This window comes from Sander lucioperca, chromosome 14 (assembly GCF_008315115.2).
Source record: "Sander lucioperca isolate FBNREF2018 chromosome 14, SLUC_FBN_1.2, whole genome shotgun sequence".
In the NCBI taxonomy this organism is placed as follows: Eukaryota; Metazoa; Chordata; class Actinopteri; order Perciformes; family Percidae; genus Sander; species Sander lucioperca.
In genome coordinates, this window is record NC_050186.1 from 23,199,744 (window position 1) to 23,226,580 (window position 26,837).

Below are 26,837 nucleotides of genomic sequence, written 5' to 3' on the forward strand. Positions count from 1 at the left end.
TTACACTGATTCCCGAGCAGCTCTGCATAAAAAAAGAAAAGTACACACACTTAGTGTTGATAATAAGAGCATTGTTGTCACACCATTCTACTGCACTAGCCATTCAACACTAGCCTGATAGTCTGGGGTCCTCACATTCAGTTAACAAGGATAATAACACAGAATCATCTGAGTATTTCAAAAGAAACTGGTTGGACACACTGGTGGTACAATCTGCAGTATACAATGTACAATACGGGTGAGCTAATACAGCCCTGGCCCCTGAGAAAAGTCTATTTTTAACCTTAACCAACTGTACCCTGTTTCTAATAAAGGAGTTATACCAGTGAAGGAGGTTTGGGTTGAGCTTTAACTTGATCATTTTTAACAGGAGTAAATCAGGCTGGATTGGGTTAAATGCAGGACTAGTCTGTGATACTGTCAAAAGCTCCACAAAAAGCAAGTACTGCAAGTGAACCATGAGTTGAGATTTTGTCAACCACAAAGCTTTTATTTCTGAAGGGGAAATAAATAAATCTGATTTAAAGCAAGTGCTGAGGAGACAGCAGAGTACGTAGTATGTTATCCTAGATCGCCATCTAGAGGTGTGCATGAGAATTACTTTCAACTCTTCCTAAAGACCGCTCAAAACATCATTGCAATACAGAATATACATTTTATTGCCTCAAAAAAGTAGATGGTGATCGATTGAAGAAAATACTCACTATCCTTTGAATTCTGATATTCCACTGTAGTTTTACACCTTTTCTTCCAACTGTAGTTTTCACAGTTTTGTGTATATAGCTGGAGTTAAGTGACCTGTAGTCTATATCCACAACGTTCCACTTCCGGGATTTCTCCGGTGCCGCAGGAAATTCCACCGGATGAATGTCTTTTCGCTGATGGCCGTTTCCTTCCCCTTTCTTTGTGATGGAATTTTAAACTCCGGTCGATATATGAGGAGTATGGTTAACTCTCCTCAGATCTCTGCAGGGTAAATTGAGACAGCTAGCTAGACTATCTGTCCAATCTGAGTTTTCTCTCGCATGACTAAAATAACTTTTGAACGTACACGTTCCACCAAAATGAATTCCTTCCCGAGGCTTTTTTTGCGGCTGCCCATGACGATTGTGATTGGTTTAAAGAAATGTCAATAAACCAGAGCACGTTTTTCTCCCATCGCGGAATGCTGTGTGGTATAGCCAGACCCTCCTCCGCAGCGCTGTGGAGGTAGGTCTGGGAATGCGAGACCAAGTGACCTGTAAAGTTACCTTTTTAATTACTTTTAAATATTTGCTTTATACTTTAATTTTGGCTTTTATTGCCTTTATTTATAGGACAGATTAAGTGGGAGAGAGAGGGGGAATGACATTCAGCAAAGGGCCGCAGGTCGGATCCGAACCTGCAGCCGCTGCGACAAGGACTCAGCCAACTGTCCATAGGGTCCAAAGTTGAGAAGACAAATTCTTGCACATTTACTGGAATACAGTTACTGTGATTCCAATAGGCACTAAGTCAAATTTAAACAAATGATACAGTATAAATAATTCTTATACAAAAACTGGTTTAAAAACATTGTGAATCACAGCTGGTGCTAAAATAACCATTATTGTTTCAAAAGATTTGGATTTGACCAAAACCTAAATGTTTGACATTGAATGAGAACATCTTTTTTAAACATTTAAAAGTCTTTACATGCATAGCATTTTTATAGGCCTTTAAGCTTTCAAATTTTTTTACAGATGTGCAGCAGCTGGTAATGAGATAATATTAATAAAACCTCAACAAGCTGACTATCAAACAAATGGTTATTTTCAGACTTCTACTTCAAAAAAGTTATGGTACTTAAATATTATAATTACCCATTAACATCACAACATCTTAAATAATAAAGGCAAGCACATTACAATGTTAAGTTTGATTCAAATTTTACATTATATGTTATCAGTTCCTACTGACAGTGCAGGTTTTCCAACTCAACATTTCCAAATTTGTTTTGTGACATAAGGGCTAACGCTAATAAATGAAAGGGGCACATTACAGGTCAGACATTTGTTCGATCATCCTTTCTGAATTTCAGCACTTCAGAAAACAAAAGCGTAACATTCTTTTATGACTAAATTCAGTAACATTTACTGTAAATACAGCCCTGAATATTAAAACATGTCTTTAAAAATGCATTCATATAAACTCTAATTTTAAATGGTGCCAGAAGGTCTTTTTGGAATTAATCTCATCACCGTGACATTAAAACCACAAAGTAGGACAAAAATGTAGTTTGAGCACAGGGAATGAAGCTGAAGTTAAAAAAATTGTGTGATTTTTTATTTTTATTTTTTGGAAAGACTCTCTGGAGGAAGTTTTGGCAAAAACAGTATTTTAAAATACTGTTGTGCTTTAAGAATATGTCCATCTATTGAAGTTAGGTGAAATTCAGGTGTGGTTTTACCATTAAAAGCGGTATCCATACAAAGATGTCAATCAACATGGTCCAGAACAACGTGGTTTTGGTGATCCTGACCTGTCTTCTTCCACCAACAGATAAAAATGTCCACTTGTTGCTGTTAGCATGTTACTGGATGACTAAACTGTAACATGCTAGCAAACTAAATGCAAAAAGAATGCCCACTTGACGCAGACAAAGACCAGTTTTCCAGTGTTGACCAGTGTTGTCTTTCCTCCAACAGTTTTCTGGTGTGCGGTGAGCAAAGTATACTTTTAGGGTCCATCCCAGTATCAAAATCTGCTGTATTTGTGAGTAGTCCCCAAATCATTCATTCCAATAAATAATTATATTGAACATTTCAGTTAATTTAGTCTCGCCAAAACTAATAATATGGTCATTTTAGTGAAACTTATTTTATCTGATATATCTTATCATTATCTGATGAAAAACCAACGTTATCCTCACTTCAAAACCGAATGTAGTAGTTTAGATAACAGACACTCAACTGTCCTGCTGTTATTACAGTCATGTGGACTAAGCACTTCAACTGTCCTGCTGTTATTAGACATGTGAACTAAGCGCTCTAAATGTTCTGCTGTTATTACAGACGTGTGAACTATCCACATTCATGAATTCATGGCATGTACCAGTGCAGAATAAAACTCTAATGTATGGAACTGCTAAATAGATTCATTTACTTCTTAATCGAACGTGCCCGAGGGTAGTTCCTCGGATGGTTTCCAACCCACTTTAACCCCTGGTTGAATGATTGAAAATGCAGTTTTGCAGTTACTCCGAGTCCTCTCAATAATAATAACAATAATAAATACTCTTGCCTGTTATGAGAGCCAATCCACAAAAATATGCATTAATCAAACACCGGAACCAGACCGAACATCCGAACACAGAGACGGACATAGCTGGCGCCAGCGATGTGAGTGTGTGTGTGCTTAAGAGAGAGCGAGAGCGAGAGAGAGAAAGAGAAAGAGAAAGAGAAAGAGAAAGAGAGAGAGAGAAAAAAGGTGAAAGGCATGAAACTAGAATGAATTTTTATTTTGTACACTACATTTTAGTTCACTTTTTTCATCAACAATATTGCATGTTGATATCACCACAGTCAGCGTTTAATGATGGCTGTGCTGTCTTGTCTCGTTATTATTATCGTTAACAAATTTAACACTTTAGCAGAGCTGTTAATCTCAAAACAGGCTTATATGGTTATAAAGTAACATTAAAGTATGGATTTAGTAAGCACAGGTATTTTGGCAGCGGTAATGTGTTAAGTGTTATAAGTTAGTACACTTACAGAACCTGGACTGGCTTTTTGTTTGATATCTAGTGTTTGCAAAAATGACGTTAGCGTAGTGAGCTATTTTATTGAGTTGCCTCTTAGGAAAATGCTCTGAGCAAATTTAAGTTGGACTTTTATTGTGAAGGGTAGACATGGAAGTAGTGAAGCTAACTTTATGCGCTGCGGTCTCCATGATTACTCCCATAAGCCAGCCTGCTGCGTCTGACGTTAGTAGCCTCCATGTTTACTTCCGTACGCCAGTGTGCTCTTTTGCGCATGCGTGTCGGACAGCCGGAATGCTGCCAGCCAGAGTGCTGCTGGAACAACAGAGAGTCCTGAATTTATAGATGGATTGGGACAGACCCTTAGTTTTTCTTCTTTTTAAAGTATGTACATTATTTCTATGCTATTAATGCAAAGATGACTGAATGTAATTTTTTGTGAATGACATTCCTGCATAGATTGTAGTGTAATTTTAAGGTGGTGTTTGTAGTTGGTAAGTGCCATTCTTTATGATCTGCCCATTCACACCTGGTAGCCCTCTCTGCTGACATTCAGCTATGCTGTAGTCTTCCTACAAAGAGTGGGTTGTGATTTTATGGTGGCGTTTTACACTGCGGGGAGCTCTAAAACATGGAATTAGCTTTTTGTTCATAACGGGTAGCATTAATGGTTAATGTGGCTCGGGAAAGGGAAGTTTGGGGTCCCCTGCTGGAGCTGCTACCCCCGCGACCCATTACTGAATAAGCGGAAGAAGATGGATGGATGGATGGGTAGCATTAAGGTTACATTGTGGACAGCCTTCATCTGATTAGGTTTACATTGAAACGTCACTGACACACAAGGTCAAAACTAAAACAGAGTTTAGCTGTGGGGTGTAAAATCCAAAGGTAGTGCTGCTGAAATGTTTGGCAGGCTGGTGTCTTTGCTCTCCCTACAGGTAAACTACAGTTTACGCACGCTAAAGCAATTCTGCCACGGAATATGTGTAGAAGGCTTTATCATAAAATGCTCTTCACTGTGTGGATTGCAGAAGTTATGGAGACAGATGCTGACCCTGTTAGAACCTCATACAGGTTTTAAACAAGGTCCAATGGAATGAGATGACAGCTGGTGAGAAATTGTATCATAGCTATTAGAAAGCTATTGGAATAAGACAAAAACAAAACCTCAGTGAGACTGATTTGAGCTCCACAAACTGTGAAACACTAAACCTCCTCTGACACGCTGTGGATCGTCTCAATTATCTTCTTTTTCAGTTTCTTCACTTTGTCTGGCGGCGTCTCGTTCAGACACTCCTCCACATACTTTAGGAACCCTGTATGCGCTGACACCATCTGGCTTTGACAGAACGTCCTCATGATGTCTAGCACCTCGCTGGAGGGGGGCTTGAAGCGACGGCTCGCTCGCTTGCGTCCAGACACTCTGCTGTCAGTGTAAGAGGAGGATGTAGAGGGGGAAGAAGAGGGGGAGGAGTGCTGTGAGTCTGGGGGAGTAGGCGAGGGAGGAGCTTTGAGGCTACGTGAGGTGATGTTCAGTTTGGTATCAGTTTGGTTAGCGCTGTAGTAATGGCTGGCAAGAGCATGGCTGTCCAGTTGGAGGAGACTGGACTCATGCGGTTCATGGAAGTGGAGGTCTTCTGGTCGCTCGTCCTCATCACAGGAGTCGCAGAGGAACATCAGCTCGCGGTAGTGTTTCCACTTAGGAAGGTAAAAGTCCTCCGAACCACATGTTTTGTTTGAGCTCACCACCTTGTGTTCTCGTTGGAAGATGGTTCGCAGGTTCCTGAACTTTGTCTTTATGTCTTCCACTGAAGAATGAAGAATTACAGAAACTGTTAGCCTCTGAGCCAATGAAACTACTTTGGGGAAATGGTGTGAGGAATCATTGTCTTGAGATCACAATTTAATTGGAGTTTGTAAAACCTGAAACCAGTCAAATAAAATATGGCTTCCTCTTTTTAGACCTGTGTTTTTTTGTTGGCTTTGGTACACTCTCATCACATTTATGAAATATTTCTCTTGGTGTTAAAGGTAAAATTATCCTATTGGCAACACTATAACACAAATAACCACCATTGTTACCTGTGAAAGGGACCGGCTCATTGTCAGACAGGAGGCTGCTCAGCGTCTCCAACAGGCTCTGTCTCAACAGCCTATTCCTGTAGCTCTCTGACTTGTGGTTCCACAGACAGCTGTGCCCTAGAAAAAGCACATTAGTATTATTCCTTTTCAATTTTATATATAGTATCAAATTATAACAAGTTATCTCAAGAAACTTTACATATAGAGTAGGTCTAGACCACACTCTATAATTTACAAAGACCCAACAATTCCAATAACAGTACTTCCAATTGTTAACCTAACACCAGCAACTTTAGCAACCAGCAACCAAAGACGGTTTCACGTGACCTAATAGCGGACTAGTTGGGAGAAGGGCGAGCTCCGTATTTATCCTTTTGAAGATACTGACCAGAGATATTTGTGCTCAAACATCCTGGAGGCAGACGATTTCGAAATCTAAAAAGTTAGTGGCTGGTGGAGATATTAAGCAGCATTTGCTCGTGGTGGAGACGCGGCTGAGAGGAGTCAAAATGGCGCCGCTGCACAAGAGAAAATCTCCACTGAGCTAGAAGGTCAGAAGGAAATTCTCCGCTCCATTGTTTTGATGGAGCTGGTCCTCTCTGGCCTGGTAACCAGAATGAATGAGGTTGAGTCGCGTCGAGAGTTTAGAGGCAGCCAAGAGCCAAGAGGGAGAGGCGGAAGATCCTGCCGCTAGCAAGAGAGAGGTCAACATGTTTTGAGAAAAAATTTAAGATTTTAAAAATCGATCAGATGCCCCAGCCTTAGCGGGGAACAGCCAAAGCTTAGTGGTCATGGCGAAGACAGCAGAGCTAGCGGTAATGCTAGCAAAGCGGTATTGTTCAGTGCCGCGGCCACCTAGGCAGTACACGGGTACGCGCGGACAGTAGAGCGAGCGTGGCCCTGGTTTCGGGGAGATGGTGTGGGCTTCCGTCGGCCGAAAAAAGGGACCGTCGGAAACGGGATGGAGGCCAAGCTCTGCCGCCGTGGCGGGACCGCCGTCCATCTCCAGGGTTAGGGGAATGCTACTCGGCATTCCCACAGGTAGAGAACAAAAACCTAGTGGTGGGCAGGGAGCTCGCCTGCTGCGGAGGAGAAAAAGAGGAGAAAGCCACTGGTGGTGCTCCCCTCCTGGAACGGCGACAGTTGCTCTGGCTGGACTCCGTAATCCTCCGCTGTTACGAGCTCCAGTCCTCCCAATGGGGAGAAGGGGGAGCCTGCAAGGGAACCGTCTTCGGGGGATTGAGTCAGAGGACTTGTGCCCACCAAAGCTAAACATTTATTAAGTGGATTAAGGTCCTGTATACACACCCAGAGGCTGTGGTGCAAACTAACGGGTTAATTTCTGAATATTTTGCTCTTGGAAGGGGAACAAGACAGGGCTCACCTCTTTCTCCTTTGTTGTTTTGTTTAGCCATAGAGCCTTTGGCAGCAGCCATAAGGGGGAAAACTAACTTCCCAGGTGTTATGGTAGGAGGAGTAGTGCGCAAACTTATGCTTTATGGGGATGATATATTACTTTTTGTGTCCGAACCTAGCAGATCAATACCCTATCTACTCGGGATCATTGACTTTTCTCGAAATGTTCAGGTTATAGGGTAAATTGGTCCAAATCAGAACAGTCTTCCAATCAGGTGCATTTCAGTGGCCAAGAGCAAGGTATTGTATATCTGGTTATCTTATTCCCTCCTCAGTTATAAGACCTAGTTAAAGTTAATTTGGATCCATTATTGAATAAAATCTCTTGTGTTGAGCGACTTTCAATCTCTCATTAGCAGGGAAGGTCAATGTTATAAAAATGGTTTGTGTTCCCAAGCTGAATTACCTTATCCAATCTCTTCCTCTGGAGTTCCCATGTCATATTTTAAATGGTTTGACAGGATAACAAAGACATTAATATGGAATGGTAAAAAATCTGGCTATATTTTAATAAATTACAAAGACCGATTGATAGAGGAGGTTTGGGTCTACCAATGTATTATAACTATGCTTTTAACTTTAGGCATCTGGCCCACTGGTCACTTCCTCCTGAGAGAGCCCCACCCTGGTATTGTATTGAGCAATCTGTTCTTGCCCCATTATCGCCATTACAAAGCCTGTCTGTTAAACTGTATGGTGAGGCAAAAACACATCAGATAACCTCTCACTTAAATGTCGTTTGGACCAAAGTTTGGCTCTTTGAACTGGATCCATTTCTAAATACTTCATCAAGTGTTTTTTTTATTGAATTAATAACCAGTAAAACTGGCACTACATGTAGAATTACCTTACCAAAGGATGAAGATTTGTTTGGCCAAGTGGAAAAAAGTATCACAGTATCAACATGCAGATGGTGTTTCCTAATCAATTATTCAACAGTAAAGATTCATCAGAATGATTAAGTACTAATAAGAACATAAGCTGTCCCTTAACAAATGAAACAAATCTAACAGGAGAGGGAGAGATTTATCAATCAAGCATGGTCTGTATACACCCACATAGCCCTTTATCTTAAAAAAAATCAACAGCAACATAAATAATGCCACTAACCAGAGTAATACGATATGAGCTGCTGAACTTTGGCCTCGTTCCAGTGACAGCGGGAGTTGGTGCTCAGTCTGCTGTCAGGCTGAACTGAACCAGAAAAATTTAGAGGGGAGGGGTTTGCACAAGGTTTGGTGTCTGGTAGTGAAGTCGATGGAGTGGTGGGGAATGTGGAAGCAGTTGTTTGGCTGGCCTGTTTGAGATTATCTGGAGACGCAGAGAGGAATATTTGGTATGCGGGGCTGGTGTTGGTTTTGGCATCGCTGGAGGGAACAGAGAGTTTATCGAACTTGATGTTGTTGATTTGGGTGGAGCTGGAGGAGAAGCTGCTCAGGGTGGAAGAGGGTGTTTGGTTTCCATGTTCCAGATCCATGTCTTCTTGTGGCATCAGTATCTGTAGGTCGTCTGGGCTGTCGTCTTCGTCGCAGGACTCGCAGAGGAAGAGCAGCTGCTGATAGTGTTTCCATTTGGACACGTAGGGTTTGTCAGACGCCCTGCTAGCCTGGACCGCCTTGTATTCACGATTGAAAACTGTCCGAAGGTTCTTGAACTTGCACTTCATGTCTTCAACTGCAAAACACCAACAAAGGAGTCACTTTCCACGAGCTCATGAATAAATACTCACATCTCCCACCAATACTTGTTTCTCCAACTTATACAGTTGTTGTTCCTTCTATCAGATTTTAGTAAGTGGTTCATTGTTGCTCTGTAAAATTAATTCAAACAAGTCAAGCCAAACACAGCATCAAATGATGTAAGGTGAAGTGTATTTTATTGTGACAAACCTGACAAATATCACCAACTCTGCAGCTCTATTGAGCCTTTTAGCTCATAGTTTTGGTTTTACGACTCATTCACTGAAGTAGAGCATTTAGCAGCTAAAGAGACAGATATTTTTCTCAGGAGTTGGTGCAGACCAAACCCAAACTAAAAGGAGAGTGAATATTGGACTTGAATTCTTCAGGTGGACAGCAATAGAACTCCAATGAAATGATAATGTTGCTCTGTGTCTGCTGGAAGTAGAAGTAGGCAGTATTTCCTACAGATTAGAAAGCAATTTGTGGCGGGAGGGGGTACTTGTTTTCTTAACAATCAAGTATCAAAAACTGAGGAGGACACGCTGTTGGATGCTGTCCTCCTCTCCTACTTCAATGCCTAAGGAATCTCTCTCTTTCTCTCCCTGACCTATCTTTCACTGGTTGAAGCCTGAAAATATTGTAAACAAATTAATAACTTAACTAATTCCACTGGTTGGACTGTTCAGCTCTGTCTCAGACTGATACCTCCGGTTCAGGCTGGTCTTGAGGATGAGCCTCAACACATGCCTTTTTCAGTCGTGGAAAATACTTTTCAATACTCATCTGGATTGAAGCAGCAAACATTCAGTGTAAGAGTAAAAAATGACATATTATTTATAATACGTTTATTTGATTCACAGCTGCTATATAGTGTTTTGACCTCGACAACCCAACTGCATTTTACCGCAAACTTGCAACTAGTTAACTTTCTAAAGCAGGCACAATTGCTTGTTTGCTAAGAGTCGGGTCGGTGATTGTGAATGTATGATTGTGTAAAGGTGTTCACGAGATAGATACCAACCTTTCGTGAACTTGTGAATTTCGCCAGCCATCTTCTCTCCTTTATGGAGACAGACGCTGTGTGCACGGTGGGCTCAATGGTGTTTTAAGCCTCCAACGTCGCCTTACAGGCAGCTAACCCTCACCTTAACACTAACATAACTTCTTTGACATAACCATTGCTGTGCTGCCTGGAAGGTGACGTTGGGGGCTAAAAACACCAAACACTGCACAGTGGGAGGAGCTGTGTGTGTGTGTGTGTGTGTGTGTGTGTGTGTGTGTGTGTGTGTGTGTGTGTGTGTGCGTGTGTGTATGTGAGTGAGACACAAGTGACAGCGAGACGGAGGAGAGCAGGGAAAGGAAAAGCAGGAGAACGTGTTTTAAATAGCGTTTAAAAAAATTAATAACGAAACGCAATGTGCGGCGGCCGTAGTTGATAGTGAGGCGCACCGCCACACATTAGTCTATGTGTGGGAAACACTGCAGCTGTTTGCTAATATGTTTGTTTGCCATTATAAGCTGATAGTATATTAGTGCTGTGTTAATGACAGTTTGCCTGTTTTTTCTGCTCCACAGTAGTAGTTTCAAGGGATGCCAATATTTTGAATGTTTAACTATTGAAACAGCTGTCTGATAATATGGGAACAATGTCTAATATGTCTTTTGGCTGCTGTAAAAATCCCTTTTTTATTTAACTCTGCTTCCTGATGAGACCATTTTATGACAAACAAGTGTAGATATTTTGTAGAGTTTGTAGATGCCCAACAATGGGACCTTAACTATAGCAGATTTATTCTGCAGTTTTTTAGCAATTGGCAGGCTACTTAAAGGAATAGTTCCACATTTTGTGAAATTTGTTTATTTTTCTTTTTTTCTGAGAATGAGATGAAAAGATCAATATCAATCTCATGTCTTAGACTGATATCAATATTCCCATCTCACTCACGGAATTAATGAGTGTATTTACCTGAATGTTGAACTGTTATCTTAAAGCAGTTGATCTTAACTTGAGGGACTGGATAATGCTGGGGGTCATGGGATAAGAACAAAATATGAAACATGCAATAACGACTTTGGTCCAATATAAGTTTGGGGTAGGACTTGACAAGCTAGGTTTCTACTTATCCCTTTTCGAACGGGTCTAGTGTTATGTTGAATTATGTTTTTGTTATGCTTTATATATATATATATATATATATATATATATATATATATATATATATATATATATATTAGGGCTGTCAATCGATTAAAACATTTAATCTAATTAATTACATACTCTGTGATTAATTAATCGAAATTAATCGCATACATAATTAACGGTGCTTGAACTAAAAAAAAAAAGAAAAAAAAGGGTACTAAACAACAGTTGGTGACATTAAAGAACGGCTTGTTTATTGCTAAGGCCATATGGTCAAAATTAAATTATTTAATAATAATGTGTAACAATAACATTAACTTATTTCACTAGTAAATTGCTGTTGAACGACAAAAACAACAACCAGATAGGAAAAGGACATTTACAACAACTTCAAATGCACCACGAAGCTGTAGTTTACCGCTTTCATTGAACGCACCGTCTGTGTTGTTTTTCCGACGGCAGCTCGGCAGCTGCAGATTGTTACATCCCGCTGTTGAGTCACAGTCCTCTACAGTAAAACACAGTCAAACTTTACACCGTTCAGCGTTAGCTGTCAGCATTTTAACCATGTTTAATCCAGCTACTAGCTAGCGGTAGGCTAACGTTAGCTGCTGTCGAGTGTAGTGTTAACTAGCTAGCGGTAGGCTAACGTTAGCTGCTGTCGAGTGTAGTGTTAACTAGCTAGCGGTAGGGTGTTTGTGTTGCCTGTAATGTCTGTTTCAGAGCATCAGAGAGAAGCGCAGACATATCAGTGGCACCAGATTTTCGTCTGTATGCAAACGTCAATATAGAATGGATTAATCTGCGTTAATTTTTTTAACGCGTTATTTTTTCTCAGATTAATTAATCGAAATTAACGCGTTTTTTGTTTTTTTTAAGGGCTGTCAGCATTAACATGTTAATCGCAATGCGATTAAGGGCCGAGCATAACGCGTACATTTTTTTTAATCGCATGCTGCCATTTATTAATTTATTTTACTCGGCTTTGCGTCATGCCTAACAGGCAACTATTTTGACCCTTTGCCACACTTTTACTTATCATCAAGCTGCCATACTTCCTCGTAACACATCCTACTGCTGCAGGCATGATGGAGAAAGACAGCAGCAACACAATTCTGAATGGCGCTGTTTATTTTCCAAAACTCCCGCTCAGTAGACAAGTCGAAAGCCATATGTACATTGTGTAAAGCCGAATTAAAATAACACCGAAGCACGTCAAGCTAGAGCCACCACCTTTGAGCTAAGCATAGTAGTACAGTTAACGTGACTCAGGTTGATGCTAGTGGGCTCAGGCAAAGCACTATTTTGGAGAGTGCTACTCGCCGACCTGTTGATGAAACCACATCCAAAAAAGTTACTACAACTCTTGCGAAATGGGTGGCAACTGCAGACCTGTCAGCATCGTAGAAGTCTCGAGTCTTTAAGACGTACTACGGTTGGCATGTTCTACCCGTCTTATACACTGCCGTCGAGGGGGACAGCAGCCCCACGCACACACAGCCTGTACGACACGGAGAAAGCAGCCCAACTGGAACTGCTGCAAAGTGCAAACGCTGTCTCATTAACCGGTGATCACTGGACGTCAGTAAGTAATCCAAATTATTTAGTAGTTACTGACACTATATTGGCTCTGTTAAGGATAGGGATTTTTAGTTTTTTAATTAGGTACTTGGGAGGAATTGTGCAGTAATGACAGATTCACACGTTTCTTTTGTTTACAGTAAATAAATAATAAACAAATACAAATCTTAAAGTCAAGTTCATAAAGTCACTTTCTTTGCATTCATTTGATTCCCAATCAAGATACACTGGTAAGAATTGCTTTCCATTGTTAAAATGTACTTAAAAACAGTTCTGAAATGCAAAATAATAGAATTTTACTCATGTGATAAAACATGTGATTAATCGCGATTAACTATAGAAATGCTGCGATTAATCGCGACTTTTTGGCTGTCAAACGATTTTATATATATATATATATATGATATAAATGTCATTCATTCATTAATTAATTTGAGTTGTTACCCACTGTGCCTAGAATTCCTAAATGTGCAAATACTGCTGGTATTGTATTTTTGACCTCCAGAGATTATTGAACCCTAACAGCAAACTAGCAGGAACATGTGATATTTACCTGAGAAAGACACTGAAGGGTCAGACAGCTGCCTCCTCAGAGCCTCCAGCAGCCTCAGTCTGAGCTGACGGTTGTTGTGGTTTTCTGACTTCTTGTTCCAGAGACAGTTATGTTCTGTGCACAACACACAACAATACCCATCAACTACGAAACACTGTCATTGTAAGAATCCAAACCATCATGAGGTTTTGTCTTTGTATACCAGTTCCTCTGTAGTAACAACTAATAATTCTGAATCTGAAATCGGAGTTTTGTTTACCAGAGTAGAAAGCTATTAGTGCACGTTCTCTCTCTTCAGTCCAATAACATTTAACCATCATGCTGGAGGGGATGCAGGAGGACGAAGAGGTGGACGGGGTGGGGAGGAAGGAGATGTTCAGCCCCGGGGAGGTGAGGACTGGCTGGCATTCCTCCTGTGGAACAGTCAGCAGCGAGAGTGGCTGATTGTCGGGGCCGTTGTCCTGGTCCCAGCAGCCCTGCAGGAACATCAGCTGCTGGTAGTGCTTCCACTGTGGCAGGAACATGTCGTCCGACCTGCAAACCTTATTCGCCTTCACCATTTTGTACTGACGCTGAAAGGTGGTACGAAGGTTCTTAAACTTGTTCTTAATGTCGTCCACTGGAAAGAAAAACAGAAGAGTGGAAGATTAGATGTTTTTGCTCCTACACAAAATGCAGCTTTGAAAATCAGTGGAGCCGACCACATCCTGACCTGTGAAAGTAACAGGTGGGGGGTGAGCTGACAGAAGGATCCTCAGGTGTTCCAGGGTCTTCCATCGCAGCTGTCGGTTCTTGTAGCTCTCTGACTTGTGGTTCCACAGACAACTATGCTCTGGGAAATAAAAGAAAACAAGATACTTGGTCTCTGCATTATTGTTTAGCATTTCTTTTTGTTACTGCCAAATGTTATTTTATCGTAGAAACTCCTTTACATTGTTGTACCACCACCACTTCAGCAGCTCCTAAAAATCTGAAGCTCTAATTAAAGATCAACAAGAGTTTCCACTTTTGGATCAGAAATGTTGTCAAAACAATAACAAAAGACGGAGCAATGCCGTCAATGCAGTCAGTTTCTCCCGGATCGGACTCCTTCAGTGTTCATCGTTTAGGTTTTTACTGTGAGCCAAATTTTTCAGAGGTCTCCTCTTCAAAACAAAGGGACCCAGGGATTTAAAAAGATAAATACACTGAATTAGGCAGTTTCACATTAAAAATCAGTGTTACTGCTGACATTTGCTCAACTTGTTTCTCTGAGAACTTAGGATCCAGAAGTCTGATTACTAAAATCCTTCCTCCGCTTAAAATATGAAGTTAAAAACGACCAAGATCTGAAAAAAGGTATCGTAAAAATGTGACAATGTAGACATTTTAACGTGAAAAATGTACATATCTTCAATGCAATTTAAAAAATGGCTGAAGGAAACCCACTCAAATCAAATCAAATCATTAATCTGTATGTTAGTCTGGTTCAAGGCCAATCAAAATCGTTTGAGTCTGCAGACTTACTTGTTTGTATGTTTCAGAAAAGTCCACTTGTGGTCTTTATTTTTCTTTGTACAGGTATACAGGAACAAAATTAAATAGATATAGTATATAACCTACAGTATATAGTACAGTGTATTTTGGCTTGTAATCAGAACAGGGCTGTCATTTCAGTAGTAGTGGTGGTGTGTGGGGTGCTTTCTGGACTATTACGTTTCATTGGGTTGCTTTATTCATGCAAATGGGTGTTTCTTTTAGGATGTTTCTACGTGAAAAATATGTGGAAGCATCATGAGTCATTAATCATTACCTTAAGATAGTAATTTCACTCACCAGGTGTGCCATATGTAAAAACATATTGTATATTGTGCATTTGAAGACAATACTCAAATAGATTCACTACAAGCACTGTAACTTATCAGACATCACTTGTCAGAATATGAATACTGACGTCATCCTTACATGTAACGTTAGGTACAGGGTAATAATAACAAAAAGATGAAAAACTGAGTTAATATGGATTTTCCCCCTTCACTCCATTTCCAGGCCATTTAAATTCAATTACATAGCAAACATACTTCGTTCATTTCATTTATTTAAATTCAGATCTACAAGTTTTAAGAAACATAAATCAAGAAGCAGTTTTTTACGTCTTTTCAGGAGAATAACTGCAAACTAGACTTTAGTTGCTAGTCGCCATTGCTGTTTTCTGTCTGCATCGCTCATTTCCAGCAGACGTCGGTCTCATCCAGCAACGGTTGCCACCATTAGTTGCAGCTTACGACAACACATTGATGAAAACAGCAACTTTTATTAAATGAAAATTTGCTGTTGTAGAGTGTTTGACTTACTGGAGAAAAACGCTATGAGCGCCCTCTCTTTCTCCTCCGTCCAGTACCTCTCCGGTGTGAAGTTAAACAGAGGCACCTCCATATTTGTTGTTTCCGTTCAATCCTTCTCCTACGCGGCTGCTAGGTCACATGACCCACATTCCAGACTCTGACTGGACGATTCTTGGACCATAACTGAGCAACGACTCGCATTGCCCAGTAGAGGTCACTGTTGATTGGTGTTCATCTCCTTAATAAGGAAGCTGTTGCCCAAATGTCAACACACAAGAGGTACTTCTATACTATTCTAGTTTTTGTTTTTGTTTTAATTAAATTTAATGCAGTTTAACTTAGTTGTTGATTTTAGTAGATGTTTAGTAGCTGTTTGAGAGCTTTTGATCATTTCATGAACAATCAAACCTTCAATTCCACTAATAGACCTTGAGGTTTTGTCATCTGCTGTTTCCAAGGTCAAGCATATACTTTCAATCTAAAATGCAAAAATTTAAACAAATCAAATGAACAATAACAGTAATAATAACATAGCATCATAGAATATAATAGTCAAATATAGTAACAGTAACTGTAATAGTTGGGTAAAACTAAAATTTGCACAACGTTAATGTCTTCAGATCTCCTTTACAAAGTAACATTTTTGCATGTATAATATTGTGAGTTTATCAAATTAAAATGTAATTAACTAAATGTGTTTACAGTTACATAAATGCACTACAAAGAACATACAACAAATCTACAAAACAAAAACGAAAATTAAAAAAATATACAGTCACTGTTTTTGAATATGATGAGACATTCCACAGTTGAAATAGGATAAAAAGAAACTTTTCTCAGGAGAATGTGAGGAACAACAACCAGCTGGAATAAAAAAAAAAAAAAAGAAAAGCACAAAGCCAAATGTTGTTCCGTTTTAATTTCCAATAACCAACAACTGGCTGGTACATTTCCAGACAAGACAACGGACAAAGTGTACTTACAGTGAATCCCATATACAATTCATTTCTTCACATGTACACACATCCAATTCATGTACAATATTTACACTGTTGAGTCAGTTCCACTGCTCCTGGACTGAGAGTGCAGTTATTAATTAAATAACTGTGAGTGTTAACATGCACACTAATATCCTACTTATGATCTGGGTTTTCGAGTATTTGCTCATACAAACATCATATCTTGGCTGCAAATACCTGGATTATCACTCATCCTGGTTTTCAGAGGCCTAAATCATGTGATTTGGATATTTCAAAAGAAACTGGTTTACATATGAAAAAGTTTTAAATCTTAAATGATAATGGCAGCAAAAAGACAGTTGTTAATGAAAGAGCTAAAACAAATGATAGATTGGAGAAATTATTAAAAAGCAGATCTGTCAAATTGCAGATACGTTGATCTGATCTAGCACCTTTCAAATTTGATTAAAAAAGTAGATAAGTTGCAAAGATGTGAATAACCAGTTTCTTTTTGTTTCAACATCATCATCATCATCATCATCATGTAAATACATTGAATATGAACAAAGATTAAAATAAGATTACTGGGAAACTGGTGTGCTGTGGCTGTGGCTCAAGTGGGTGGAAAGGTTGGTGGTTCGATTCCTGGCCCTGCAGTCCCATTTCGAAGTGTCCTTGGGCAAGACACTGAACCCCAAATTTCTCCCTATGCTGTGTCATGGGTGTGTGAATGTTTATCTGATGAGCGGGCGGCACAGTGTAGTGCTTTGAGTCGTTAAAACTAGAAAAGCGCTAAATAAATACAGTCCATTTACATGTAAACATACTCAGGTGTGAATAACAGAAAGAAAGGGGGAAATTATGTTTTGTTTTATTATCTAATCTGACTGTTGGTCTATAACTGTTTAGCTGCACAGGGGGAATAAACCCCCAACCCAGTGTTAGTGCCATTGAGCTACACAGGACCTAAAACTGAAGGAAAACCTTCATATCAACCACAACAAACAAGCGAATCCCATACTTCAGTTATATACAAACCATAATATCATTCACATGTACATTTACATTTTAAGCGTATGAAGAAAATACCTATGTACACACTGTCAGTTATTTACTGCCAAACTGTTCCTTTATCTTCTCTAAAGCTCTTGTGAAATATCTGTCTGATTCTTCAAGTATAAGTTCATTCACAGAAATATCACTGCTGTCAGGGAAAAACCTCATATCTGCAACACGCTTATTAGAAAATCAAACAAATACCAGTCCAGCTGACCTCCATGTGTTTAAAATCATACAGTAAAGAACAGTGGGTTATGAGACACCCTCACCACAAAAATGACCAGCTGATTTCACAGTTAACGTAACAGCTACGCAAGAAAGTTAATGGGGTCCAAGCACTCAGCCCAATTTGAAATCGAAGGCCCACCGACCCTGGGCAATCGAAACCAGAAGCATTGTTGTTTTGGAAAAAATTCGTAATGTCATGCTGCCAGCTAGTGGCATTTCTAAACCTACATTCTAGAAACGCACTAGATGGCAGAATGACACCATGAAAAGTTGAGTAATATGTTATGATGGTATTACAAAAGAGAATGTACAGGTTGTGCAAACTACATATGGTGGCATTTTAAACAATGTACTGGTGTGCTAAGAGATACATTGTGTCATATGGCCACCAAATATGGTGTGGAAAATATAGGATGTGCATACCAAATTTGGTGTAATTTTGAAAATCCATGTTGACCTGGATCTTAAATATTATCATTTAATATTCAAAAATGTATGACAGTGCCACCCGTTGTTCAATTAGAACCAATACACCAACATGTGTGATATCAGTTACTAGCTGTGTTGTTGACATTCAACTGCTAAGCAAATTTTAAGCAAACCTTTGCAATTTCGCAAAAGAAATTTGGCGCGAATGAACTAGTCAGCATAGTTTTGTCAGAAGTTGCCATTATAGGCTACACATAGCTGTAATCCGCCAGTAAACAGAGTAGAAGCAAGTCACCATGGCCATCTAACCCATCTATGAGAGAAAAATGGAGAAAGGTCTCAAAAATTTGGTTCAATTTGGCAAGTTTTAATTGTTCTTTCATGTCAGCTAGTGTTAGCCATGTTTCATGCTGTTCGGGGACGAAGACCCATTATGGGAAAATCCGGGAAGACGCCGACAGCTGAAACAGCTGATCAGTCATGTAAGATAAATGTTCGCTGCAACAGAACTTATTCGGCATAGCCCAATTAGAGCATCAACTCTTTTTCGATAAAGACACCTAAAGTGTGAAAACCTTTTTGCACAATTGAGGAAGTTTTATTGAATTTTGTCACTTACATACAGCTTTTCTAATGCAATACTACAGAATGTGCATAAAAATACATGAATGGATACATGGCAACTGTTGGCACTAAATCTGAGAATCTACATCTATTGTAAATGTTTTTCTAGTATCTAACTTGCAAATTAGATACATTGGACAGGTTGGGCTGGCAAATCATTTTTAACTGAAATTAAACAATTTAAATGAGAGCAATACTGTAACCATAAACAATATGGTACGAACACTGTTGTGATTGGACTGCTAAAGCTAAAGTTGCAGTTACTACAACAAAATATGGTTTCAACACTGTTGATGTTTGGACCTCTAAAGCACCTCTGGTGTTTTCCCACTGCCAGCAGCATTCATAAAGTGACTTTGATATAAAAAAAAAAAAAAAAAACTTTATAGAAGTTGAGAGAATCCAGGATGAGTGTGATTTAAAAACACGCTGATCTGAGGTAGAATGACAAACGGGGACAATAACTAGTGAATTACAAGTAGAAACGATCCAGTGAGGGGTATTGTTTTTTTGACGACTTTCAAATAATTTCATTTAGAGAAATTAAAATTAAAGGGGAAACTTGGCCTTGAAAATAACTATTGATTTGATAGTGAATCATATTTTGACATATTGGATTTCAGGTAGCTGACTCATCACTCAGCTTGTCACATTCATTCTTTGTAAGCGATCAATAGCTCATAGCAGGTAAGATACTGTACACTTAAAAGGAATAAAAAATCCCTTAACTCTGCCAAAAAAAGAAAAACTTCTTCACATTTTTCAACACTGATGTTTTGCCTGCTGTAAATATGTTACAGATGAGTTTCATTTGTACAATAACCAATAAGAAAAAAGCACAGCATCAAAATACAGTTCCAAAATAATACAGGTGAAGGTAAAAACACCTTATCTTGTTTATCACAAAATCAATCAAAAATTTCAAGCTTAAAGATAAACTATAATCCTTCCATTAAAAACTTCAAAAATACCCTTCACCCTTTCCCTTCAGGTGATTTTTATGTGGACGTATCCCAAACCTGGACACACCCATTCCATAAAAAAACACAGTTAGTCCCTCCTCTTGTCAATCAAACGATGGTTTCCCTTTAAACTGTGTTGTCCCTGTTGGCCCCACCGTCATTCTGGCAGTCAAATAATCATCTTGGTCTCTTCTGTCAAATCACGATGACATCTTATTCCAGGTCTTTGCTCCTGCATCCTTGTGAAAGAAACATTCATATTTGTAACTCACAATATGTTACTGCCTCCGCTCCTGGTAGCTGAAGTAACATGTCAGAACCACCTACTGACAAGGAAACAATGCTATTTGAACTTGTTGCTGTCAATCGCAATCTTCTGACAAAAAAGAAATACACTTAGTTCTGCCCTGCAGCAAAGAAATGGTCTTCATCTTTGTTACAAAATGCCAATCAATCAAACCATTATGTAAGCCCCACCCTCTGTGGTCGGTCCACCTATCCATCAAACGATACTGTCCTGCAGCAGTGGCTCAAAGTCCTCGTTGCTGGCAGCGGGAGGGGTCTCCTCGTCGCTGCCCGGGAGGGGTGTGTTGATGTGGACACCAGCCAGCGAGGACATTGTCTCCTTGCTATCCAGATGGGGCTTGTTGTTGCTGAGGGACAGCTGGGAGGGAGAGGAGGAGCAGGAAGGTTTCTCAGGGATAAAGAGAGCGACGAGGAAGGCGACGACCACGCTACATGCCCCCAACAGGAAGGGTGGGCCAGGGATGAGGCCGCGCTGAGAGTAAGAGAAACAAAGATAATTTTTTCATTTCATTTTCTAGAATCTCATCGGCAGCACAACTGACTATAAAAGCATATCCAATATTGCTGTTATTTTCTCCATTTAAAGGTACAATATGTAATAATTCTGCATTAAAATGTCTAAAAACCGACTATACCTATGTTATATATTTTGTTAAACTGTGTATACTTAGATTATCCCAAATGTTTCCAACAATGTTCAAACCCAGAGAAATCTGTAATTTTATTTCAATGACACGGGACAGTGTTAGTTAGTTTGGTCACCTGTCAATGGCGTCATATACCCTTTGACCCCTCTAGTAACTTTAACCTCCGTCAAAACACAGGATACACCAGATGATCATTTGAGAGTAATTGTAAATCATACAATGTCAAATAAATATACTCAATAACAGTAATACAGCATCATTTTGTCATTGATTAAATAGAGACCTAATTTAGTCATATGATATTTCAATATCAATCGATCTAGCTTAACGTTATTTCAATGGGCTACATTGACAAGTAGCTAATGCTTGTTGGGTAACGTTAAAGTTATTTTTAGATGATTAGCATTCTAAAATATACTGGGCTAACCCACGATTAAGTTCGCCACGTAACGTTAGCTGTTTAGATAGACCAAGATAATTCAGTCGGGATGAGAGCGGAAAACAGCCCACAGGGACACATCCAGTTAGCACCCAGCCAGCTGCCAGCCACTATCGTTACAACCAGTACCCAGCCAGCACAAACTCCAACGGTGGGTGCTAACGGCAGTATCAGACCCTATCAGACCCCAGGCGCCATCGGTAACAACACCGGCCATCCGTAACCTTACTTCTCCGTTAACGTGACCAGTGTTGTTCCGAAAATCTCCTCCCTGCCAAAATTCTCCCCCCCTTCGCTTATAGTTGTCTTTATAGTTATATTTAGCCGACTAAAAGGTGACTGTCCTGTGGCGACAATAGTTAAGTTTAGGCACCAAGATTAGAAAAAAGTGAAGGGGGCGAGAATTCCAGGCCATCAGTCGGGAGATTCTGCCAACCACCCCCACCCCCGAAGTTCGTCTCTCAGCGTCTTTGAGTAACGTAACAACAAACCTCTTTCACCCTGGTGCTGAAAACCTCCAAAAGGTGACACTGACGTGAAATATATTGTGATACTGTGGTTTTAGCTGCTGGCTAATGTTAGCTTGCTTCCTCGCTAACTGGTCAGTTACCAATATAAATCAAATCAAGAAAAACGTAATTATGTGGGGGAAACTGAAGCTATTTTATTACAATGACATGAATAAATGGTACTAAACGGTACTAAACGTAACGTGGATAAAACATGAATGAATAAACTTGTCCTTGAACAAATACATTTTAATTGGCAATGGTGTTTAACAATAAAAACAACTCCCATAATCCCACCCAACTTCACGACGCCATCAAAAGTTTTTCAATCTGCAATAGAGCTCAACAGTCCCGCTCACAGCGGGTTCCGGAAGTAAAAATACAATGCAATTTCTCCATTGACAATTGGAGTATAAGCCATAAATCGTAACCGTCGATGGTAGACTTAAAACCAGCATGCCGACATGACTAAACGATTGTATATGCTCATATAGACGCCAAAAGTTCATGGGGCACCAACCTTGTTTTGAGATAAATGTCTTTTATTCGTGATGTCTTGGATAAGTACTTCATTACCCACAATCCTGAACAATCCCACAATCCCACAGTGATGCTTCTGATTGGTGAAACTCATGCATGTGAGGAGGGGGAGGGGTGTCAGTACCCGATCTGTGCTGCCTGCACGATCCGTCATGCGCATGCGCAAGATGATAATCGTGTTTTACGAGGATTTACGAAACTGCACGAATCACGATCTGTTCCACGCTTCTGCCGTTAGCCTCCACCGGGAAGCGAACGTTAGTTTAGCTAACAGCTAATTCGGCTAACCGCTAGCTGACAGCTTGATCCAGTCTAAAATAACGTTAACTCAAACTAAACACTGGGAAAAGCAGGCTACAGCTGACGTAACAGCTGTTATTTTTAACGGTTATTTTCAGGTTTTATTTTGAGGGTCTTTTAAAGTTATTACATGCTGTCTCAGCTAGCGGTTAGCCAAATTAGCTGTTAGCTAAACTAACGTAGCTTCCTTTATTCAGTGGTGTGCGGTGGTTTATGGGATGAGTAGTTTTTGGGGATTTTCTGTTCGTTTTTTCACTCAAAATGATATGTTGTATGCTTATGAGTCACGTACCGTCTGGTTAGCCTGAGGCATGGTCTAAAACTCTTTATATACAGATTTTTCCAGATGTCAATGGGAGAAATGAATGGGAAATTTACTTCCGGAACCCAAGGTCTTTTGGAGGAGGGGCGGGACTGTTGAGCTCTACTGTATGATGTCTAAGTGACTAATGTGAACAAGAATCTTTGAAATTGGTCCAGTATTGAGCAAGAATGCCGCAATGTAACCCTATAGGGCAAATTTGCATAGTCAATTTTGTCCACTAAAAGTGCTGTTTTGCCACTGACAGGCTAGATTGTTATTGTAAGTGTCTGACAACATTATATGACGGATCCCTACAGAGATAGACCTTTTTGTTAAAGTGTAAGATCCTTTTTGTTAAAGTGCCCATATTATGAAAAAATCACTTTTTCTGGGATTTGGGGTGTTATGTTGTGTCTCTGGTGCTTCCACACACATACAAACTTTGAAAAAAATCCACCCATGCTGTTTAGAGTGAGATACAGTTTCTGAATGTGTCCTGCCTTCAGTCTCTGGGTGAGCTGTTCAAAATCGGCACGGCTTGTGACGTCACAAGCCGAAACGAGCAGGCTAACCGCAACCATTAGCTCGTAGCGTTAGCATGCTAACGCTAGCATGCTACCTCGTTCTCAATAGCAAAGCACTGCTACAACACACACAAGTTCACCATAATCTACAAAAGAACTACTTACATGTGTGCCCTCATTTTGAAGTCTCCCAGCTAATCCTGCCTTGTAACTGACCAAAGTTGTAGAAACAGCCTTTCTTTTACTGTCTATGGAGCTAGCTAGCTGACATGATCTACATCTGAGCTACTGGGCATGTGCAGTGCAATCAAAGATAGTACAGAAGAAGAAGAAGAAAAGAGGTCTCACTCTGTAGCTAAAACAGAGACCAGGTGAAAAGAGGATCTGCAGCAGTGAGATAGAGCACTGCAGTACAACACAAATATGGTGTTTTTTGAAAATTAAACCATGTAAACCTATTCTGGTACAACCTTAAAATACAATTATGAACCTGAAAATGAGCATAATATGGCTGCTTTAAACCAGAAACAGCTCCAAGACTAATCCCCAGACTCCATTTAAATAAACAGTACTTTTAGCATGTATAGAGCCAGCATATTTTCACATGTACATGGGTGAATTAAAGGTGCAATATGTAATATATTTACTGTATTAAATCCAAAAATTACCACAATATGTCATCAGATATTAAGGTAACATGCTAAGCTGAAATACTATGTTTTCTGACAACAATGCTAAAGCCAGTATTTTCGCCTTTGAAATTTCCATTCCGTGACGGAATGTCTGTGTTTTGGCCTGTGTGTTGGTATCAACTGCCCATTCTGACAGCCGGGCCAGGTTGCCAGATGGTCTGTAAAAGCGCAAACCCAGCACACTACAGCTGTAGTACAGCCATGGAGGCAGCAAACAAAAAACGGGATCAATAGAGATAGATTCTACCCGACCTAAAAAACCTTGGCATGTTTCTAACAGTTGCATGACCAGAGAATCCCAGGTAAATATTGGATATGTATTTGAAAGATGGAGACAGCTTAGAGCCCAAAAGGACACCAAGTTGGTTAATTTCCTCCTGAACAGGTAAGCATTAGCTGCAGGCTAAGTTATCACGGCTACTAGGGACGGGCATTTTCAGTCATTTCAACATAGAGCTCAACAGTCTCTGAGAGACCTTGGGTTCCGGAAGTAAATTTCCCATTCATTTCTCCCATTGACGTCTGGAAAAATCCGTATATAAAGAGTTTTAGACCATGCCTTAGGCTAACCAGATGGTACGTGACTCATAAGCATACAACGTATCATTTCGAGTAAAAAAACGAACAGAAAATCCCAAAAAAGTCAAAGGTACAAGACTGTGTACATATCGTCATCTCAGAGCAAAGGAACTACTCATCCCATAAACCACTGTGCACCACTGAATAAAGGAAGCTACATTAGTTTAGCTAACAGCTAATTCGGCTAACCGCTAGCTGAGACAGCATGTAATAACTTTAAAAGACCCTCAAAATAAAACCTGAAAATAACCGTTAACATATATAACGGCTGTTATGTCAGCTGTAGACGGCTTTACCCAGTGTTAAGTTTGAGTTAATGTTATTTTAGACTGAATCAAGCTGTCAGCTAGTGGTTAGTCAAATTAGCTGTTAGCTAAACTAACATTAGCTTCCCGGCGGAGGCTAACGTCAGAAGCGTGGAACAGATCGTGATTTGTGCAGTGTCGTAAATCCTCGTGACGGATCGTGCAGGAAGCAGAGATCGGGTACTGACACCCCCCCTCCTCACGAGCATGAGTTTTGTCGGTACATGATCCGTTCTGCCCATGGATGTATTAAGAGAACTGGATACAGTGTTCGGCAGGAAGCTCCGTACGTTCCAATGAGAGTGCTCAAAAGCGCATAAAGCCATGGATGTATTAAGAGAACTGGATACAGTGTTCGGCGGGAAGCCCCGTATGTTCCAATGAGAGTGCTCAAAAGCACATAAAGCAAACATGGAGCTCGGCTCTTCCGCATTGTTGGCCCATAACGCTGGTTGGCTCACGATGGGCATGCGCACTAGCAACAATTTGTTTGCGTTGTCGTAGCAACCGGTAGCAACATGCGCGTTCATGAGCTTCTCTGTCGTGTCTCTTACAAGTGGCGAACTCATGAACTCGCCGTTTTCATTGTCTAAAATATTCACTAACATTAAACACTGTGTTTTCGTTGTTCCCTATCGTTTACATGCTTAGCTAAATAAACGATAGATGTATTTAGCTAGACAACCAAGGAGATTTAATAATTATGTTGTGCTACTAGCTAGCTACCTACTAACTAGCGCTAGCTAGCTGTTAGCCTGCAGTTTCGTGAACAAAGCTCATCCATGGCTTCAGCTCTCATCCACGTTACAAGCTTTACAGCATACAGCCCTCGGATGTATCCTAAGAGATAACCAAGGCGATGTAATCACTATGTCTGTAGTAACGTTATGTAGGCATATAGCTAGCTATGTATAGATCTTAATACAGCCATGCTAGCTACCCCTGATGTTAGCAACCAGCTAGCTAGCCGATAGCCCGCCAGTTTGGGAAACGCTAATGATGTTACATCCACGTAGCTAACAGGCTTTACAGCAGCTACATACACCCCTGGGATGTATGTATCATGACTTCATAAGATAATACCATGGACGTATTAATAGAACACATGGTGAATTACAACCATTAGCTATATCCATTATTACAGCTAGCTACATGAGCTAGGGAGAACAGTCATGTGAGCGGGCGGGCGCAGTCCCGTGGCTCTGCTCGCATCCACTATGCGCGTTCATCATGCCAAATTTAATAATTCTGGATTCGCTTCTAGTGAATGTTAAAAATGTTAAAAACGTAACGTTTTAAACAAGGACCCTTTCAGTGTTCGGGCTGGTAAGTTGATATACCCAGAAACAAATTATCCGCTGAAATACAGACGTTTCTTTCGCCATGCAAAGTCTATGTGAAAAGTCTTTCTGGGCCATGGGGTGCAGTACCACCATTATCCGCTAAGCCCATGGTGGCTTTTAGACTCGGCGCTCTTCCTGGGGGCTTGCACGATCTGTTCTGCACATGCGCAAAATGTTCGCGCATGCGTGGTTGTACAAGGATTTACGACACTGCACAATCTGTTCCACGCTTCCGGTCGACAGCCAAGCTAACGTTAGTTTAGCTAACAGCTAATTTGGCTAACCGCTAGCTGATTGTAGCGGTCTGCCGTTAGCCTCCACAGGCAAGCTAACGTTAGTTTAGCTAACGGCTAATTCGGCTAACCGCTAGCTGATTGTAGCGGTCTGCTGTTAGCCTCCACAGGCAAGCTAACGTTAGTTTAGCTAACGGCTAATTCGGCTAACCGCTAGCTGATTGTAGCGGTCTGCTGTTAGCCTCCACAGGCAAGCTAACGTTAGTTTAGCTAACGGCTCATTCGGCTAACCGCTAGCTGATTGTAGCGGTCTGCCGTTAGCCTCCACAGGCAAGCTAACGTTAGTTTAGCTAACAGCT

At 40.4% G+C, this 26,837-nt stretch overlaps 2 protein-coding genes and 1 long non-coding RNA gene across 4 annotated transcripts in view; all 3 read right to left on the reverse strand.

Moving 5' to 3' along the window:
• Positions 1 to 1,890: 1,890 nt before the first annotated feature.
• LOC118493056 lies at positions 1,891 to 4,386 on the reverse strand. Its single transcript, XR_004894999.1, has 2 exons — positions 2,968 to 4,386; positions 1,891 to 2,925 (listed from the first exon to the last, which is right to left on the reverse strand). It is a non-coding gene; the product is annotated as an uncharacterized LOC118493056 (long non-coding RNA).
• Positions 4,387 to 4,494: 108 nt separating this feature from the next.
• On the reverse strand, positions 4,495 to 15,644 carry LOC116034731. The gene is made up of 7 exons (XM_031277444.2): positions 15,506 to 15,644; positions 13,885 to 14,004; positions 13,432 to 13,791; positions 13,173 to 13,286; positions 8,327 to 8,890; positions 5,801 to 5,917; positions 4,495 to 5,526 (listed from the first exon to the last, which is right to left on the reverse strand). Exons 1-7 carry the CDS (start codon positions 15,585 to 15,587, stop codon positions 4,925 to 4,927), a joined length of 1,959 nt encoding a protein of 652 aa, XP_031133304.1. The 5' UTR covers positions 15,588 to 15,644; the 3' UTR covers positions 4,495 to 4,924.
• Positions 15,645 to 19,690: 4,046 nt separating this feature from the next.
• Positions 19,691 to 26,837, reverse strand: part of LOC116034732 (hippocampus abundant transcript 1 protein-like) — a 43,655-nt gene continuing 36,508 nt past the window's right edge. Inside the window, exons 12-13 of one of the 2 annotated variants that reach the window (XM_035991387.1) lie at positions 20,235 to 20,535; positions 19,691 to 19,996 (exon numbers count right to left, since the gene is read on the reverse strand). In XM_035991387.1, the coding sequence (XP_035847280.1) occupies positions 20,260 to 20,535 (276 nt within the window). In that variant the 3' untranslated portion in view covers positions 19,691 to 19,996; positions 20,235 to 20,259. Of the gene's footprint in view, positions 20,536 to 26,837 lie in introns of both variants that reach the window. The other variant, XM_031277446.2, reaches the window with a different exon arrangement.

What these genes read in the sequence shown, in the direction of transcription:
- LOC116034731 (XM_031277444.2), bottom strand. Translation starts at nt 15,587, where the DNA reads ATGGAGGTGCCTCTGTTTAACTTCACACCGGAGAGGTACTGGACGGAG. An exon ending in GCTCATAGCGTTTTTCTCCA is followed by an intron (nt 14,005 to 15,505) that starts GTAAGTCAAACA and finishes TTTATTTCCCAG; the next exon opens with AGCATAGTTGTCTGTGGAAC. An exon ending in ACTAATAGCTTTCTACTCTG is followed by an intron (nt 13,287 to 13,431) that starts GTAAACAAAACT and finishes TGTTGTGCACAG; the next exon opens with AACATAACTGTCTCTGGAAC.